The sequence below is a fragment of the Danio rerio genome, chromosome 7 (genome assembly GCF_049306965.1).
Source record: "Danio rerio strain Tuebingen ecotype United States chromosome 7, GRCz12tu, whole genome shotgun sequence".
Lineage (NCBI taxonomy): Eukaryota > Metazoa > Chordata > Actinopteri > Cypriniformes > Danionidae > Danio > Danio rerio.
In genome coordinates, this window is record NC_133182.1 from 8,934,369 (window position 1) to 8,955,085 (window position 20,717).

Below are 20,717 nucleotides of genomic sequence, written 5' to 3' on the forward strand. Positions count from 1 at the left end.
GAGGAAACCCATGCGAACGCAGGGAGAACATGCAAACTCTACACAGAAACGCCAACTGAGCAGAGGCTCGACCCAGCGACCTTCTTGCTGTGAGGCGACAGCACTACCTACTCTACCACTGCTTCGCCCACTTTATATAATTATTAAATTATATTTAAAATACACTTTTAACCCAACAGTCCATATTTGACCCAATGTTGGTTTACAAGCAAACATTTTTAATGTAAACTAAATAATTATTGAGCCAATTATGTTATTAATATCAAATATTACTATTTATTTATCAGTCATTTTGCTTTGCAGCCTATTTTAATTGAATTAAAATCAATATAAGATATACAATCGAAACAAATTCTAGATTAAAACGTGGACAACTCAACATTAATTAATTTTAATTGAATTTAAATGACGAAACAAACACGTGGATTGATCCACATTCGCCCCAATGCTGCTTTACAACAACCCAGCGTGTTTTTTTTAGTGTGGAATTCACCACCACACAGCATGACTGCATCCGAAGTGAATTACCTGGGGTGTGAAGCTGAAAGGAAACTATCTGCATATCTCACACAGGATTAAAAACGCCTTTATTGGCGTCAATCTGAACGTGACACACACTTTGCCAAGTGCAGCGCGCGCGCACACACTCGCCATAAGCTCGCGCCGCTAACCTCAATAACACACACACACACACATACACTCTCTCTCTCTCTCTGCCATAGGCTTACATGACAACACTTTATATCTCCATCTGTCGCCGAACGGGACCCGTATTTCAGGTTTATTGAACTTTAGCTCCCAGATGAAGGCAAAGTAGGAGGGATGCGCTGCTGTGCACGCGAGAGAATGAAGCAGGAGTAACTCCGGGATGGTTTGGATGTAAAACACTGAAGGTTTGATGATCATCTGCTGCTGACTCGTGTTGTGTTTTCATGAGTTTGGAGCTCATTTCTCCTCGCGCGAATCCTTTACCGCACACGCTGGACTGTCGACGCGCAAACATGCGTTTGTTGGTTGGATTTGTTTTGTCAACTTTTTGTCTTTGGGATTTAGCGTCGCTTTCTCGCGTTTACACCAATCACTGGGCTGTTCGGATACCCGGAGGAGCGGGACAAGCTGATGAACTCGCCTCGAAATATGGCTTTACTAATTTGGGTCAGGTAAGAGACTGTTTTTATCCGTTTGTTTAATTTGAATGGCTCAGACGGTGCGCTGTTAGTTCACGAGGACTACAGCCTACCGCATCAATGGTATGAGAGCACAAGTCGGATCATGCGTAAATTACGCAAACGCTTACATTCTGCTCACTTTTTCTTCTACTTGAGGGTTTACAGACTACAATTAGCGTTGTTCTTTTGAAAATACTTCTGCACGTAGCGGTTCGCAGTTTTAATCGGAACAGGCAGCGATAATCGTCGTGCTAAAATGTAAACAACCCGGTGCTAGAACCGTACAGAGAGTTGTTTAGCAACAGTCAACCAATCATCGACTGTTTCAAAGCTTGGCTGATTTAGTGTTCATAAGTGAAGTCTCGCAGTACAGGATGAGTGGAAACTTTCACGCTGTAAAATATTATCTAATTCGAGTGAGGAAGAGATGATTAGCCTATGTATTTGTTGACAATTTTACAAGATGTCAGTGTATGTTAAATTGTCTATTATTGGTCAGTATTGCAAATTATTTTTATTTATTTATTTTTTAAATTTTTGCATTTTGCGTTTACAAATCTCGGAACTTTGCAAAAATGCAAGATAAATTGCGATTAAAAGGGTAATTTACACAAAAATAAACATTCTGTCATGATTTGCTCAGCCTTTACTGTTCAGCAAGTCAAAAATTCATAGAGTGAGGAAGAGATGATAAGCTTAAATAAGTTTTTCTTGACAATTTTACAAGGTATCAGTGTAGTTTAAATTCTCTATTATTGGTCAGTCTACCTCGTTTTGCAAATTATTTTTGTTTATTTTGCATTCACTAAAAAATTAATTGGAAATCGCCAAACTTTACTTCACAAACACGCCAGATAACTCGAGATTAAAGGGATAGTTCACATGAAAATACACAATCTGTCATCATCTGCTCAGCCTTTACTGTTCAGCAAGTCAAATGTTCATTAATTCGAGTGAGGAAGAGACGATTAGCCTAATTATGTTATAAATAACAATTCTACAATATATCAGTGTATTTTAAGTCATCTATTTATGGTCAGTGCTGTTAATCTTTATTTATTTATTTATTTTTACATTTACACATTAATAATTGGAAATCTCGAAATTTCGCAAACACGGCAGATAACTCGAGATTAAAGGGATAGTTCACACAAAAATACTCATTCTGTCATGATTTGCTCAGCCTTTACTGTTCAGCAAGTCAAATATGTGTCGAGTGAGGTGGAGATGATTTGCCTAATTGTGTTTTTCTTGGCAATTTTACCAGATATCAGTGCATTTTAAATGGTCTACTATTGGTCAATATTGCTAATTATTTTTATTTATTTATTTTTGCATTTACAGACGATTAATTGAAAATCTCCAAACTTTACTTCGCAAACACGCCAGATAACTCGAGATTAAAGGGATAGTTCACACAAAAATACTCATTCTGTCATCATTTGCTCAACCTTTACTGTTCAGCAAGTCAAATATGTGTCGAGTGAGGTAGAGATGATTTGCTTAATTATGTTTTTCTTGGCAATTTTACAAGATATCAGTGCATTTTAAATGGTCTACTATTGGTCAATATTGCTAATTGTTTTTGTTTATTTATTTATTTTTGCATTTACAGACAGCTAATTGGAAATCTCTAAACTTTTCCTTTCTGAACACACCAGATAACTTAGGATTAAAAATACACATTCTGTCATCATTTGCTCAACCATTCCTGTTCAGCAAGTCAAATGGTCTTTAATTTGAGTGAGGAAGAGATGATTAGCCTAATTGTGTTATAAATGTCAATGTTATAAGATGTTCAGTGTATTTTGAATCGTCTATTATTGGTCAGTATTGTTATTTATTTATTTATTTATTTATTGCATTTACATATGAATAAGAGGAAATCTCGAAACTTTGCTCGGCAACACGCCAGATAACTCGAGATTAAAGGGATTGTTCACACAAAAATACTCATTCTGTCATGATTTGCTCAGCCTTTACTGTTCAGCAAGTCAAATATGTGTCGGGTGAGGTAGAGATGATTTGCTTAATTATGTTTTTCTTGGCAATTTTACAAGATATCAGTGCATTTTAAATGGTCTACTATGGGTCAATATTGCTAATTGTTTTCATTTAATTTTGCATTTACAGACGATTAATTGAAAATCTCCAAACTTTACTTCGCAAACACGCAAGATAACTCGAGATTAAAGGGATTGTTCACACAAAAATACTCATTCTGTCATCATTTGCTCACCCTTTACTGTTCAGCAAGTCAAAAGTTCCTGGAACGAGGAAGAGATGATTAGCTTAATTGTATTTGTTAACATTTTTACAAGATAACAGTGTATTTTGCATCCTCTATTATTGTTCAGTATTGCTAATTATTTTTGTTTGTTTATTTATTTTTACATTTACGGATGATTAATTGGAAATCTCCAAACTTTACTTCACAAACACGCCAGATAACTCGAGATTAAAGGGATAGTTCACATGAGTATACACATTCTGTCATGATTTGCTCACCCTTTACTGTTCAGCAAGTCAAATGTTCGTTAATTCGAGTGAGGAAGAGATGATTAGCCTAATTATGTTATAAATGTCAATTTTATAGTTTCCCAGAGATGGGTTGCGGCTGGAAGGGCATCCGCTGCGTAAAAATGTGCTGGATAAGTTGGCGGTTCATTCCGCTGTGGCGACCCCGGATTAATAAAGGGACTAAGCCGACAATAAAATTAATGAATGAATGTCAATTTTATAAGATGTCAGTGTATTTTGAATAGTCTATTATTGGTCAATATTGCAAATAATTTTTATTTATTTGTTTATTTTTGCCTTTACAGACGATTAATTGGAAATCTCCAAACTTTATTTCACAAACATGCAAGATAACTCGAGATTAAAGGGATAGTTCACACAAAAATGCACCTTCTGTGATCATGTAATCATTCTCGTTCCAAACCTTGACGAGTTTCTTTCTTCTGTTGAACACAGAAGAAGATATTTTGAAAAATGTTGAAAACCTGTAACTATTGACTGCTATAGGATTTGTTTTTTTTCCTACAAAGAAAGTTAATGCCTACAGCTTTTCAGCTTTTAATAATATATTCATTTTGATGTTCAAGAAACTCATGAGTACGCTTTCATTTTTGGGTGAACTATCCCTTTAACCCCTGATTAAAATGACTATGTTTGAATGTGCTGTAACCTGTAAGCAAATGGTTCTCAGTAGAGGGTGTGAACTGAACACTGAGATCCCATCAAAACAAATCAGTTTATTGTGCAAAATGTATACTGAATCAAAAATGCAGTTGAGGAACACTAATTAAATGGAGAAACAAACTGTACAGTTCGTACTTTGACGCTGGCTGAATAGAAAAAATTCAATTGTTCTTTTGTGTTTTGTTTGGTGCAGCGGCTAATAATAAATCACAGATAGTGATTTGTAGCCCAAATCATGCGAGTGCAGCGGTATAAATGAAACCGGATAGTGCTGCACAGTTTTATTGATGTGTCTTTAGGCACACGGAGATCAAGCAACCTGTACTTATGTAACTCCGTAGATATATTAGATTGATGAAATGTCATGAAGTTTGATTATTATTATTATTATTTTGCTTTAAGTTTTTTTAAAGTTCAAACTTATTCATGCTGCAATCCTAGTTATGCACAATCATACATGTTCTTGCCTTTTTAAAGCTTCTATCTCTATATGTTACTCATTTGACAATGTATATGCATGTGTGTGTGTGTGTGTGTGTGTGTGTGTGTGTGTGGACACTACCTTACAAAAGACTTGTCGCCTATCCAAGTTTTAGGAACAACAAATAATAACTTGACTTCTAGTTGATCATTTGGTATCAGAAGTGGCTTATATGAAAGGCAAATGCCTCTAGATTACGCTTATTTTACCAAAATAAAATATGATCATGCCTTGATTTTTAATTATTTAATTAGGACAGTAAGGTCTGACTTTGCTTAGACAAAAGTCGTGTCACTTAACAGAAATAATGTCCAGTATAGAATATAAAGTCATGCTGCAGTGGAAACTGAATGAATATTGTGTCTGACTCCATCATGGGTTTGGAGGACTGCATCCATACATCTCTGACATGACTCAAATCACTGATTAATGAAGTCATCTGGAATGGCAAAGAAAGCGTTCTTCCAGCGTTCTTGCAGGACTCCCTCTTTGGATTCCTTTTCAATGCCTCTTCCTTCATCTTACCCCAGACGTTCTCAATAATCTTCATCTCTGGTGGCTGGTCTGGCCAATCCTGGAGCACCTTGACCTTCTTTGCTTTCAGGAACTTTGATGATGAGGCTGAAGTATGAGAAGGAGCGCTATCCTGCTGGAGAATTTGCCCTCTTCTGTGGTTTGTAATCTAATGGGCAGCACAAATGTCTTGATACCTCAGGCTGTTGATGTTGCCATCCACTCTGCAGATCTCCATACTGAATGTAACCCCAAACCATGATTTTTTTCTTCACCAAACTTGACTGATTTCTATGAGAATCTTGGCTCCATGCTTGTTCCAGTAGATCTTCTGCAGTATTTGTAATGAGATATATATATATATATATATATATATATATATATATATATATATATATATATATATATATATATATATATATATATATATATATATATATACTTATTTAACCAAGAAAGTCCCATTGAGATACAATATCTCTAAACCAGGGAGTCCTGGTCAAGACAGGCCGCATAGGAAAGACATGGGCGAATTTACTAATTTGGGACAATTCCAGTCGAAGGGCCCAAAAGTCCTAAAATGCACTCTTGCACTTTTATTATCTTAATGCAATCTCTACCTTTTAAATGATTTGTTTTCTTAAAATTAATTCATAATAAATAAACTATTTGGTTTTAAAACAAAATCTTTTGCTGATTTAACCGCGGGACTCTCCATGATTGGGGGTAAGGGACAAACTTGCATGTATAACAATTAATGTTAAAATTGTAATTATTAGACCCTAACCATACAGAATTTGATATAAAGGGATGCTATTAATAATTTATAGGTGTAATTTATACTTCTAGACATTTAATGGGGCCCCCAGATTTTGTGGGGCCCTAAGAGGCCGCTTACCTCGCTTATTGGTTATATCTGCCCTTGAGGACATGAGTATATAAAAATGCACATAAACACACACACATAATAATATAAACCATAATCGGTGGCTCAGTGGTTAGCACTGTCTCTTCACACAGTTTGCATGTTCTCCCTTGTTGGCGTGGGTTCCATCTGGGTGCTCCGGTTTACCTCACTGTCCAAACACATGCACTATAGGGGAATTATATAAACTATGTTGGCCGTTGTCTATGAGTATGTGAAATGACTGTATGGGTGTTTCCCAGTATTGCGTTGCAGCTGGAAGAGCATCCGCTGTGTAAAACATATGCTGGAATAGTTGGTGGTTCATTCCGCTGTGGTGACCCCTGATAAATTGGGACTAAGCCAAAGAAAAATGATGAATGAATGAATGTATGGTATATGTTCCGGCGAGGCAATTGTGCTGTTGACTTGAAATTTTTACCAGATGTATAACAATCAAAGTAATCCATATATGCACAGAAAATAAATTAGTTGGTTTACAAATGAAGTTCTGTGTAATGAAATAAAATGGCGCAAGGAGAAAGTATTGAACACATGAAGAACGGGAGGTGTAGAAAGCCAGTGAAAGCCCAGACAGCAGCTGAAATCTCTCAGCAGTTCTTCAGCAACCCTCTGCCTTTCCTCAGTGTAAATGAATATCAGCGGCTTCAGTCCAACATCCACATTAGCAGGAGGATGAAGATGAAACCAGGGTGGACATTTCAGCAAGACAATGATCCAAAACAAAGCCAAGGAAACTCTCAAATGCTTTCAGAGAAAGAAAATCAAGCTGTAGAATGGCCCAGCCAATCACCTGACTCGAATCCAATAGAAAATACAAAATAAAGATCAGATTTCATAGACGAGACCCACATAGCCATCAAGATGTTTACACTGTTGAAGTCTGTGAGAAACTCACACCTGAGCAATGCATGTGACTTCATTCTTCATATGAGAGGCGTCTTTAGGCTGCCACCACCAAAAAAGCCTTTTATATAAAGGATCAAATAAGATTCAGTAGTTCAGTGCTTTCTCTTTCTGTCATTTCATTGTTATTAAACATAATTAATAATAATATATATTTTTTTATATATTTTTATGTTTGTATAGTTTTGGGTTTTGCCCAAATCTGATTCAATTCCATGTCAGGAGCTCCTTTAGAAATATTATTCCCAGAAAAAAACATGACGCGTCGTGTTCAATACTTTCCTCCCACTGTTCAGCAGGATGAATTCGGGTTATATGTCAGAAATTGAATCATTCCTCAGCTGAAAAAAAAGGTCTCATTAAATAATCCCTCTATGCCATTATAATTGTAGTTTTAGTTAGCTTTTATGCTTGAAGCTATATATTTTTTGATTATTCTGAAAGTTATTGTTGTTGGTGTGAAGAGTCTTCAAGCTGAGGTTGGAGAATCCCGAGCTGACAGGAATGCTTTGAGGTTGAAAGTGGGAAATTTCAGCTTGTTCCCACTTCCGACTTAACCACTGAAATTAGACCACCCATGCTTGCTTTCCATAAAACTACAACCTGTAAACACACGTTGGCCAATAAACCTGAACACTCAACCGGCTGAGAATTGCTGAACCTTTTTTTATGTTGTGACTGAAGGCTGGAAGTCGAGGCTTGTGGAATTTTTCATTGACATGATTCAAGTAGTGGGATCTTTTTAGGAGTGTGGTATGGAGTATATGCAGAAGAACTTTTTTTAGTAACCCAATGTGTTCACGTGCTCAACAGAAATGACTGTGATTGGACGTTTAGGTAATCGGTTCACTGAACTCACCGCTGTTTACTGAGTGTAAACGCAGGTCCAGGGATACTGGAGCATTTTAAAGCTGTGAAGACCAGCTGGCCTGTCTATGACAAGACATACGAGCGACCCGCTGATGAATCAGCTGATCTTCACGCCTAAAAAAATGCTCCAGTGTTCCTCTATCTGTGACCTTCACAGCCAATTACAGTAATTTCTGTTAAGCATGTGGACAAAGTGGCAAATCAGCAGTGTTTAAGAACGCTCAAATGTTAGCAGAAAATGGACACTTTTAACATTTCAGTACCAGTTGGAACCGAATTTCAGTATTGTGAACAGTGTTGGGGAAAGTTACTTTTAAAAGTAATGCATTACAATATTGAGTTACTCCCCAAAATAGTAACTAATTGCATTACTTGGTTACGTTTTATGGAAAGTACTGCGTTATATTACTTTGGAGTAACTTTTGCGTTACTTTTCCACACCTGTCTGAGGTTTAATCTCTTTCAGAACCCCGGCATCCTGGCCAAATCTGCCCACTGGCCTCTGGCCATCATGGCCTCCTAACCATCCCCATATTCCAATTGGCTTCATCACTCTGTCTCCTCTCCACCAATCAGCTGGTGTGTGGTGTGCGGTCTGGCGCAAAATGGCTGCCGTCGCGTCATCCAGGTGGATGCTGCACACTGGTGGTGGATGAGGAGATCCCCCCATTGTGTGTAAAGCGTTTTGAGTGCCCAGAAAAGCGCTATATAAATGTAAGGAATTATTATTATTATTATATTGAAAAATCAATTTTTATGTTCCAAAACAACAGACCACAGAGTTATAGGATAAAAAAAAAATCAATCTGTAAACATGTTTTGTACTTTAAATGAGGAAAATAAAAATGTGTTATGGATGTGACAAAAAAGTCGGCGAGTTTATGATATACAATATACTTTGTAGAAATTCTGTGAATTAAACTGCACGACCCAAAATAAAAAATGCTCATCAAAAGGACAAGAGTTGGCTCTCTAAAGAACAAACATGATTGATTTAATTTTATTTTTGACATTTTTGAGGTAAAAGCTTTGTTATGAATGTGACACTTTTTCGTTATGGATGTGACGGACGTGAAATTTCCATTTGTGTGACTTTGGTAAATCCAATATAATAGTTTGAAAACATTGACAGAGACATTTTTAAAGTACTGTAAAACACTTCCCTATGCAAAAAATGTAGAAACGGTTTCGCTATTTTGGTAAAAACCTTTTTCTTTCCATGGCAAGGTTGACATTTGCATGGAATTGCTCAATTATATTTTGTGAGCTTTCTGAGCCCAGAGCTGTACATGCTGTATATGCAGATTAATAACAGCATGTAAAGTAATGTTTGCTACTTTTGAATGTTTTGTGCTATTATTTCAGCAAATTCACTGTTAATAGAGATAAAGACTGCAATATAGCCTAAGAGTACTAATATGAAATAATGTTTATTAAGGCAGAAACAGATTTTAAACCTTTAAAATGTTTAATAACAAAATAAACAGTAAGAAGATAAAAACTAAAGTTAAAAAATAAATCTTTATGCTTTATACATTGAATAAATTGCTTCACGTGGCCTTAAATGTGTAAATCCTTTCCCAGAAGAGAAAAACTCTAACTATATTACGAAACATAGTCAAAAAGTACACTTGCAGTACACTAACTCATTTACTGTGAAAAAGACCAGATGATGATGATGATGATGATATTAATGAGTGTGAGTTGACTGTCTGTTCCCTCGCAGCACGCGCTCTCATTGAGTGTGCGATTTTACTTGACTAAGGTTATTTTTATTCCGCAAAATATTTTGTAAAATTCTATTCAGTTCATCTTTATTTGTATAGCACTTTTACAATGTAGATTGTGTCAAAGCAGCTTCACATAAAACATCGTAGTAAATTGAAACTTAAATTGTAAATTGAAAGTGTCAGTTCAGTTTCAGTGTTCAGTTCATGTTACTTAAAACGCGCTAACCCCCAACACTGAATGTGACAACACTATAGCATAATGTACTTTGTGATTATGCTTGGTCTTTCTTTGAAATGGTAGTAAATGAAATGGTAGTAAATCACATTTTAAATGGCAGTTTTGATCAGATAAATTGAAATTCGAGTTTTTTTTTTCTCCAATTCATGCAGCCTTAACTGTTATTGTGGGTTTTGAATATTTGAATGAAAAAAATATTCATATTGTGACTTTTACTTCTTTTTTTACATGCATTTTTAATTTCTCTTTGCTATTTGGGCTTATTGAAACCTAATTAGTATAATAACCTAAGAATCATCTTTTGATACGATGTATGTTTAGAGAAAAATGATGTCCCTATATGTGGACTTGTGGTCTGAATTTACATAAAACACTTTTCCTTAACTTTTTTTGTATTGCATATATAACATAGAATTTTTTTTTTGAACATATTTTGACTTTTAGAGAGTAAAAGTGTATCCCCTTCGGTTCTACACCACCCAACCTGCTCCGAGCTGGTTTCGAACTGTCGACATTCCGCATGCGAGTCGGTTTCTCTACCAAGGAGGCTAAAGACCATGGCTGTCGCTAGAGCACCTTTAGAGGTCAGAGGTGTGAGATTTACCTGTACAGCACACACTAGCTGGCCTCCCTTACAAAAGCAGTATTGGACCGTTAAAAATAATGTTTGGGACATTTGATATGCTGCAAAACAGTTGCAGGATGACACTGTATGTCTGTAACAAAATAGAAAACATTCAAAGTATTTTAAATAGACACTTAAGAGCTAAAATGTGCTGTGCACATATGTGGCCACTAAGCCCTATAGGAGGTTAAACAATCTAGGCTTGTGATATTTCACTGATATGATTTTTTAAAATTCTTTATTTATCGAACATTTTAGATTCAGAACTATTTGCACCTGATCCCATGATCCAAAATAAAAATAATCGAATAATAGGTACAAAATCAGGATTGAAACGGGTCTGCCTAATGTTTGACGAATTGTATGGTGTTCCTGCCGGTGCCATTTATTCGTACTTTCAAACTAATAATGTCCAATTAAATAGAGTTTCAAGGCGGCGCAGTGGCACAGTGATAGCGCTGTAGTCTCGGAGCAAAAAGGTTGCTGGTTTGAGCCTCGGCTGGGTCAGTTGGCGTTTCTGTGTGGAGTTCGCATGTTCTCACCATGTTGGCTTAAGTTTCCTCCGGGTTCTTCGGTGTCCCCCAAATATCCAAACACATGTGACATAGGTGAATCGGGTAAACTAAATTGTCCGTAGTGTATATGTGTAAATGAGAGTGTATGGATGTTTCCCAGTGTGTAAAACATATGCTGGATAAGTTGGCGGTTCATTCCACTGTGGCTACCCCTGATTAATAAAGGGACTAAGCTGAAAAGAAAATGAATGAATGAGAGTAGAGTTTCCAATTATGATCAACTGGACTAGATGTAGTAGACTAGATGTATCCAGCCTTTTCAGTGCTACACTTGAAGTATGATGTGTGATATGACCTAAAACTAAACTTTTAACAATGTAAGCATCAACAAAGGCCCTAGGACTTCACTTTATATATTGCTTCATGCTTTCCTCTTTATCCTTAAACAAACCCTTCTCAACCGTGTTTGCATCATAAAAACTTGAGAAATCTCACCGTGAATTGTTTGAACACGTCGTTCGGCTCTTGTTTCCCAAGTCAACCACACTGTAAGGAATGCACTCAAGAGCCTCCGGACATCTGGAGGTGGTGTGTGTTCAAATTAACACCCTCTACGCTAATAGTGCACGTTGAATACGGCGGTGAGATCACGTATCTGCAAGGCTTCAAGATGTTCTCCTCCAGCTAATCTCTGAAGGCTTTGAAGCTTCTTGGTTTTGAGAGGATGGATTGCTCTGTTCGCTGTCACAGCGGCGGATCTCTTTCATTTCTTTGTTAAAAGCCCAGATAAAATTGTCTCCCAAGGTTACTTTAAGACGTCTTTGTCGCCTAATGCATTTACATGCATCTCAGTTCTGCCCATTGTGTCCTGACAGCAAGGAGAATCAATGTGAGCGTGCTAAGAAACACTGAGTTCATTAATAGACTGGCTTCCTGAAAGACAAACACATCATTTCACACATTTTTTTTTTTATTTGAGCTGAGAAATGTTTAATATTGAACACTTTTAAATGTTGGAAAAGAAAAAATTGTGATTTTTATTTTATTTATTTTTTTTTTTAAATCATTATTTTTTGTAATTATTTTTAATTATTTTATTTTATTATAATTTTTTTATTTTATTTTATTTTTTTTGTGTGTTAAGGAAATACTTTTTTTGCCAACTTGGAGTTCATTTCATTGTTTTTAACCAGCTTTTATGACTTCTATTTGGCAAACCTAAGGAGAAAAAAACAACAATTTTTCATTAAATCAGGGATTCTTCACTAGTGGTCCTCAGCGATCCTGCAGGTGGGCCACGAGATTAAAATTAACTCTCAATATTAAATTTTTTTGAATTAATTATTAATATGCTATATTAAAATGAACGAAGTTATGCACTACATTCTCATGGTCTCTGATTACTTCAAACTTTGGCGCAAAAACAACCTCATGATTGCATCTGCAACTAGTACACGCAAGTCTGTTCATTCACAAACTTTGGGTGAAGTGAAAGTCTCTGTATTTTTTTTTCTTTAATATATCTGCAATGTCCAATATAATGTTCTGTGAGTGTAAACGGACACACGCCTATACAGGAGGATTTAGCGAGGTGTTTTTGCCATGGAATGTCTAACGCAATCTCACAGCAATTCGTAACTTTATAATTTAGTGGCTAATTCGTATGAATTCATACGATCTAATTCGTACAATTTAGTACGATTTGCTCATCACCCAATGACGGGTATGATTGGGTGCCACGCCTCCTTTTTAAAATCGTAAATTTTCCTACGACTTAACTCGTGCAAATTCGTACGAATTAGCCACTAAACTGACAAAACGTAAAATACGTTTCCTTGTGAGATCAGGCTGGAATGTCAAATAAACTTGCATGTTAGCTTCAGACGTGCTCTGGCAGAGCTGTTTACTGCTCTTGTCAGTGATCTCCAAATAATATCCAGATGCAAACTGAATCGCCATCAGTTCGTCGCTTTTCAACAGATTTAGGGTGTTTTACTGTATTTTACATTTTGTCTGTATATTTATTAATAGTAGATATTTAATGCTAGATATTTTTAGTCAGTCCAGTTTAAAGCAGGAGCTGGTTATTTGCAATCTCCCTGTTGACTTGTGGTTCTCTTTGAATCTGTGTATGTTTTTAAAAAATATATATAAAATTATATATAGTTGAATTCAGAATGATTAGCCCCTCTTTGAATTATTATTATTATTTTTATTTATTTTTTATTTCCCAAGTGATGTTTAATAGAGCAAGGAAATGTTCGCAGTATGTCTGATAATATTTTTTCTTCTGGAGAAAGTCTTATTTGTTTTATTTCGGCTAGAATAAAAGCAGTTTTCAATAAAAAAAAAACTAAATTATTAGCCCCCTTATGCAATTTTTTTTTTGGGATTGTCCACAAAACTAACCATTATTATATAAGGACTTGCCTAATTACCCTGACCTACCTAGTTAACCTAATTAACCTAGTTAAGCCTTTAAATGTTATTTTAAGCTGTATAGAAGTGTCTTGAAAAATATCTAGTCAAATATTATTTACTGTCATGACAAATATAAAATAAATCAGTTATTAGAAATTAGTTATTAAAACTATTATGTTTAGAAATGTGCTGAAAATCTTCTTGCCTTTTAAACAGAAAATGGAGGAAGTCGTGAAGTTTTGAGATCTTAAAGAGCGGGTTGGATTGTAGCGAGACAGAAGGTTGGGAAACAATTGTTGTGACTTAAAGGGACACACTACAACAGTTTTTTGTAATTAATTAATATTGCTATCATGTACATCATCATCATCTTCACATCTTGTAAGAGATCAAATCTGTCTGCATGTAAAAACAATAATAATTATAATATAATTAAATAAATTAATATATTAATAAATTAATAATATAATTATTTGGTAATTAATTATTCAATATGTATTGTTTTTACATGCAGGCAGATTTTATCTCTTACAAGTTGTGAAGATGATAATGATGATGTTGCACCTAGGGCCATGGGCGGATTGGCAAATGCCAGAAGGGCCGGACCATTTTTTAAATGTGGGCCGGTCAGTTTATTATTAATTAATTAATTAATTAATTAATTAATTAATTATTATTAATACTATCATGTACATCATCATCTTCATCATCTTCACATGTTGTAAGAAATCAAATCTGACTGCATGTTTCAAACAATACATATTAAATTAATAATTTTTTAATTAATTAATTAATTTATTTATTTATTTATTAATAATTAATAAATGTATTAATTAAATATGTATTGTTTTTTACATGCAGGCAGATTTGATCTCTTCAAGATGTGAAGATGATGATGATGATGATAATCATGATAGTAGTAATAATAATAATAAATGTTAAGTATTTGGCCTAAACCGCAACGGCCAGCTGGTTTTCAGATAGGCCGACCCAATCAGAAGTTACATAGACATAATGAAAAAATGTCAAACAAACAGTGAGTGCTAATTGTCAGTGATGGACCTTAAAAAAGGAAAGGCGGTGACGAAAAGCTCTGAGAAAGCAAAAAAAGGGCTCTAAAATCAGACGCTGCCAAATGCATAAAATTCACTGAGATAGTCTCAAAAGGGTTAAATTTGGCTGCTGCATCTGAGGACAGTGGCGCGGTAGAGGAGGTTAAAAGAAAACAGGAAATATACTTCTAAGTCATTATGCTTTAAAATATCCTAAGTAATTTTCACGCCATTCACGCTACTTCTGATGGCAAAGTTTTTGACAGTAACCTACACTCTGTTTAACAGTTGTAAGCTTGGCGTAAAACTCCCATACATTTTAAAATGTCATTATCAGCAGATAATGCGGAATTTAGGGTACATCGACTGTATGTTTTACTGTACTTTAAATTTGTTATAAAAGGGTTGTTTTTGTTCCAGTCATATACATTATAAGTTTAAATATCTATTACATATGGTACTGCTTGTATTATTTCACCCTCTGTACACCAATATAAGTAGGGAATGTGTGTGTCCATGGGTGGGTCTGTATCTGTGTGGTGATGTGGGCTTGTGTGGCTACAGTGCCAGGGGGGAATTTTTGTCCCAGTCCGCCCCTGCCTAGGGCTGGGGGATAAAATCGGTATCTATTTATTGACCGAACACCGTTTTCAATATTAAAAAAAATAAAAAACGTTCGGTATATAGTTTAGGCATGAAGCGCTATAGTTTTATTAAGATGTGGCTGCTGAGAGCACCTTGGAAGCAATGCCAATAAGCTTAGGGTGTAAGTTTGTCATTTCCAATGGAGGTGCGGGACTTGCACGACGTGCACATTGGACGACGTGCCATGTTGTGCAAGGGTGTGCATTTTCCAGCCGCACCTAGTTGAAAACATGAACTTTTCTGAATGCTGCGAGCACACAACGTTTCATGTAGGTGGAACTAACCAATCTGCTTTACTTTGTGAGGAATATACACATTTCAGTACTAATTTCCTCAGACAAACACAGCACACCCAAACACTGCAGCGCTTTTTACTGTTCTCCATAAACTTGCATCAGAGCAGCAGCAACGGTTTGTCTGTTAGTCATCCTCTGAGAAAATGGTTAATTTGGTGTTAAACTAAATAATAATTTAATCATATTTATCATTATTTAAAAGTAAGATTTTTAATGCCTACATGCTTTTTAAAATCCTCATACAGGCGCAGGGCTTTTATGAAAATTATACATCATAAGTAAGTCACTCATTCTGCGCAGAATTGAGTTAAAACTCTGCAGATTTATGCAGAATGCAACTAAAAACTTAATATATGAATTAAAACTAATACCTTTTACTTGATGAACAACTTTTATTTAATGTTTACAATGCAAATCCAATTAGATCCACTTATTTGATAAACAAAGCAAGTCCCTCATTCAGTATATGTCTACTAGAAGACAGAAGATATGACTTGACAAACTGTATTGTAGGGCTGTGCAATTAATCGAAAATCCGATTTGCTTCTAACAATTATGAAAAAAACATTAATAGAGATAAACGATTATTGCATCATATACCGCCCCCTTTCTAATTGTACACATTTGTTGCTCTTAAAAGCGCGAAAGAGCGCGTGCTTATGTGTGTGTGTGCGTCCCTCACTGCTCTTAACTGAAGGATTGTTGTAGCTAAAGTGTTTTTCTTACAGTGAAGATGCTTAAAGCACAGTTTATTTCATAATTTTATTCTATTATATTTATTTCTCTTTTCTTTGCAGGGTGAAAAATAACTGTATAGATACGGTTGAAGTCAGAATTATTAGCCCTCCTGATTATTAGCAACCTTTTTCCTCCCCAATTTCTGTCTAATGGAAAGATTTTTTTTTTCAACTTATTTCTGAACTTTCATTCATTCATTCATTTTCTTGTCGGCTTAGTCCCTTTATTAATCTGGGGTCGCCACAGCGGAATGAACCGCCAACTTATGCAGCAGGTTTTTACGCAGCGGGTGCCCTTCCAGCCGCAACCCATCTCTGGGAAACATCCACACACACTCATACACTATGGACAATTTAGCCTACCCAATTCACCTGTACCGCATGTCTTTGGTCTGTGGGGGAAACCGGAGCACCCGGAGGAAACCCACGCGAAGGCAGGGAGAACATGCAAACTCCACACAGAAACGCCATCTGAGCTGAGGTTCGAACCAGCGACCTTCTTGCTGTGAGGCGACAGCACTACCTACTGCACCACTACGTCGCCCATTTCTGAACATAATAGTTTTAATAACTCATTTTTAATAACTGATTTATTTTATCTTTGCTATGATGGCAATAATTAGTGTAATTAAGCAAGTCATTGTATAACAGTAGTTTCTTCTGCAGACAATCAAAAATATATTGCTTAAAGGGGCTAAAAATATTGACCTTAAAATAGGTTTCAAAATATTTAAACCTGCTTGTATTCTTGTCAAAATAAAAGAAATAAGCCTTTCTCCAGAAGAAAAAATGTTAGAGGAAATACTGTTAAAATTCCTTGCTTTGTTAAACATCATTTGGGAAATATTTATTTAAAAAATATTTAATTCTCAGGAGTGCTAATAATTTTGACTTTAACAGTAATCGTTTTGAATAATCGTAATTACAATTATGACCAAAATAATTGTGATTTGTGATTTTTCCCAAAATCGAGCAGCCCTACTGTATTGTAAATAAATCATATGAAACATTGTCATATTAGCCAATAATATTACTGAAAATAATAACAGACTAAATACAGTGCATCGGGAAAGTATTCACAGCGCTTCACTTTTTCCACATTTTTTTATGTTACAGCCTTATTCCAAAATAGATTAAATTCATTTATTTCCTCACAATTCTACACACAATCCTCCATAATGACAATGTGAGAAGATTTTTTTTGAAATTGTTGAAAATTTATCAAATAAAACCTAAAAAAAAAATTCCATGTACATCAGTATTCACAGCCTTTGCCATGACGCTCTGAATTGAGCTCAGGTACATTCTGTTCCCACTGGTCATTCTTGAGATGTTTCAGCAGCTTCATTGGAGTTCACCTGTGGTCAATTCAGTTGATTGGACATGATTTGAAACGGCGTACACCTCCCTACATAACCTCCCAGGGTTGGCAGTGACAGACTGGGGCGACGGTTCATCTTCCAGCAAGACAATGACCCAAACCAAATTATCAATGGGGTGGCATCACAACAACTCTGTGAATGTCCTTGAGTGGCCCAACCAGAGCCCAGACCTAAATCCTATTGAACATCTCTGGAGAGAACTGAAAATGGCTGTACACCGTCGCTTCCTACCCAACCTGATAGAGCTTGAGAGGTACTGCAAAGAGAAATAGGTAAAAATATCCAATGACAGGTGTGCCAAGCTTGTGGCATCATATTCAAAAAGACTTGAGGCTGTAATCGCTGCCAAAGGTGCATCAACAAAGTATTGAGCAAAGGCTGTGGATACTGATGTACATGTGACTCAGCGTTCCTTTGATGCGACTATTGCGAATCAAAGTCAGCTTTATTGTCAATTCAACCACATGTACAGAACATACAGAGAATCGAAATTGCGGTACTCTCAGACCCTAGGTGCCTAACAGATAATATTAATACAAAAATCCTAATCCAAAAGGAATGATCACATTGCGATATCCATGCTCAAACGATGCTATCAAATAGACAAGCATGATTCTCATTGCCAGAATGACAGCGTGCAAGTGTGGAATAAAATCAGAGGGTGTAAACTCTGCACTTTTCCTTTAAGCACAGGCCTACTCTACGGCATGTGTGTGATAGATGTGCTGCATATCACAGTCAGATCTTGAGGGCAGCAGGCATGTGCCAATTAGATTGCGCCTTCCATGACACCACCCACTGTGTACCATATGTCCGTTCCGCTGAAATTCTCTTGCATTTGCAACAACAATCCATATGCATGAACTTTCCAACCGGAGTCTGAAAGATTCTCTGCAGTGTCTGTCCATCAAAGAGAAAATGGTTTCATGCCTTTTGCTTAAATGTGTGGCTGCTATTTCCCTTACTTATTTTTCATGGTTGTTTGTTCTGTAGATCGGAGGCCTGGAGCATCATTACCATTTCCATCACAGAAGGGTAGTCCGCAGATCTACTTTTGCCACCAGAGGCGCACACAGCTTCATTCACATGGACCCCAAGGTAAACCTCTACCTCCTCTGTTGGCCCCTGCATGATCATTTCACACCCCAAAATGAAGATTTAATCAGCGTTTGTTCTCTCTTAATTGGTTCCAAAATAAATGTTGAACTCAAAAGATTTTGAAGAATGTTTGAAACTGACAGATATTGACTCCCATAGTGGACAAAAATCCAGGATGAAAACAAAAACATACTACAAGTGTATACATTGTAAAAAATACCTGTTATGGCTTGTTTCCACTGACTGGTACAGTACGGTACGGTTCGAGTCGGTACGGGTCACCTTTATCAGGATTGCGTTTCCACTACCAAGGGTACCCTTTTGGTGGGTGTGGAGTACGACAGAAAGTTTAAGTCAATGTCATGTTCGCTCGAATAAATGTCTACAGTAAAGCAGTACGGGTCGCTTACATATAATATGAGAAGCACTTCTTACAAAACAGATGCTTTATACACATAAATACTTTGTTTTAAAATGTTTATTACTAACCTTTCTATGAACAGGATTTGATTATAACTGCAGATCAATGACAGTGCAAAATGCTTTCAGAGAAAGAAAATCAAGCTGTGGAATGGCCCAGCCAATCACCTGAGCTGAATCCAATAGAAAATACAAATTAATTATCAGATTGGATAGACAAGACCCACAAAACCATCAAGATTTTAAAACTTTGAAGTCTGTTAAAACACTCACACCTGAGCAATGCATGTGACTTCATTCTTCATATAAGAGGCGTCTTTAAGTTGCCATCAGCAAAACTCCTATATTTTTATATAAAATATTATATACATTTCAGTAGTTCAGTACTTTCTCCTCATGTTGTTCCATTGTTATTAAACAAAACAATTTATTTATATTTTTGTTTTGTTTTATTAGTATGTTTGTGTTGTTTGGGTTTTTACCAAAATCTGGTTAAATTTCTTGTTAACAGCTCCTTTAGAAATATTAATCTCAGGAAAAAAACATAACAGGTTCAATCCTATTCCCAACTGTATAGCTTAAACAATATATTGTGTAAAAATATTAAGTTATTTAAAAAAAAAAAAAAATTTGTTGACACCTGATTAACTTTATATTAAGTGGTAAATGATGACTGAATTTTCATTTTTTGGTGAACTACTCCTTTAAAAGACAATGCTATCTATAGATAAAGCTTACAATGGCAGCAAACTGCTGCAGTTATCTTCACAAAAACTCTCATTATGTTGGTCTGAAAGCCTCAAAGGAAACTATTGAATATGTTTCAAAAGTATAAAGTCCTGAAACGTGGCCATCTGACACGAGAGGCTGGAGTCTGAATCATAAACAGCTCGCTGATGCCGGAGGGCTGCTAGTTAAAATTTACAGCTCAATGTGGCAGCAGTGGTGCGTTTATGGCACATTTCATTGTCCGCATGTCCTGCGGTGCGCTGTGATTGTTGTGAGTTTATAACCTCAAGTTTGTTTGGTGTTATTTGCAGTACGCGGCAGTTTTCATCAGCCAGAAGGAACTATTTGCTGTGTCATTACACTTACATTTTTTTGTTGTTGTTGTTGAATCAAATTAACTTTCCTACACTACTGCAAAATGCTGGGTTCCACACAATGATTTCACAACACAAATTGCTTAAGTTAACATAATCGTTTTTACAAATTTAAGGGCAATGAACATAAAACAATTCAGTTTAAACATTGAAGGGCATCTATTTTACCCCTTTTTCAAGATTTAAGAGAAGTCTTTTGAGTCTCCAGAATGTGTCTGTTAAGAGTTTCAGCTCAAAACACCCATCAGATTATTTTTTAGACCTTTCAGAATATTAGAATTTTCTGCTCTACTATACAGCTGTTGTTGTGGCCTGTGCTTTTAATGCTAGTTCTCCCCACCCACCTTTCCCACGCGCCTGTCAGAGTGTGCCTCAAGCTCCACCTCA

At 36.0% G+C, this 20,717-nt stretch overlaps 1 protein-coding gene across 14 annotated transcripts in view; it reads left to right on the top strand.

Moving 5' to 3' along the window:
• Positions 1-875: 875 nt before the first annotated feature.
• pcsk6 (proprotein convertase subtilisin/kexin type 6) overlaps positions 876-20,717 on the top strand; it is a 174,036-nt gene continuing 154,194 nt past the window's right edge. For all 14 annotated transcript variants that reach the window (XR_012383102.1, XR_012383101.1, XR_012383103.1 and 11 more), the window contains exons 1-2: positions 876-1,160; positions 18,703-18,807. Coding sequence is in view for 3 of the 14 variants with exons in the window: in XM_073908047.1 (XP_073764148.1) it covers positions 933-1,160; positions 18,703-18,807 (333 nt within the window). In the remaining 11 variants the exon portion in view is untranslated. The remainder of the gene's footprint in view (positions 1,161-18,702; positions 18,808-20,717) is intronic.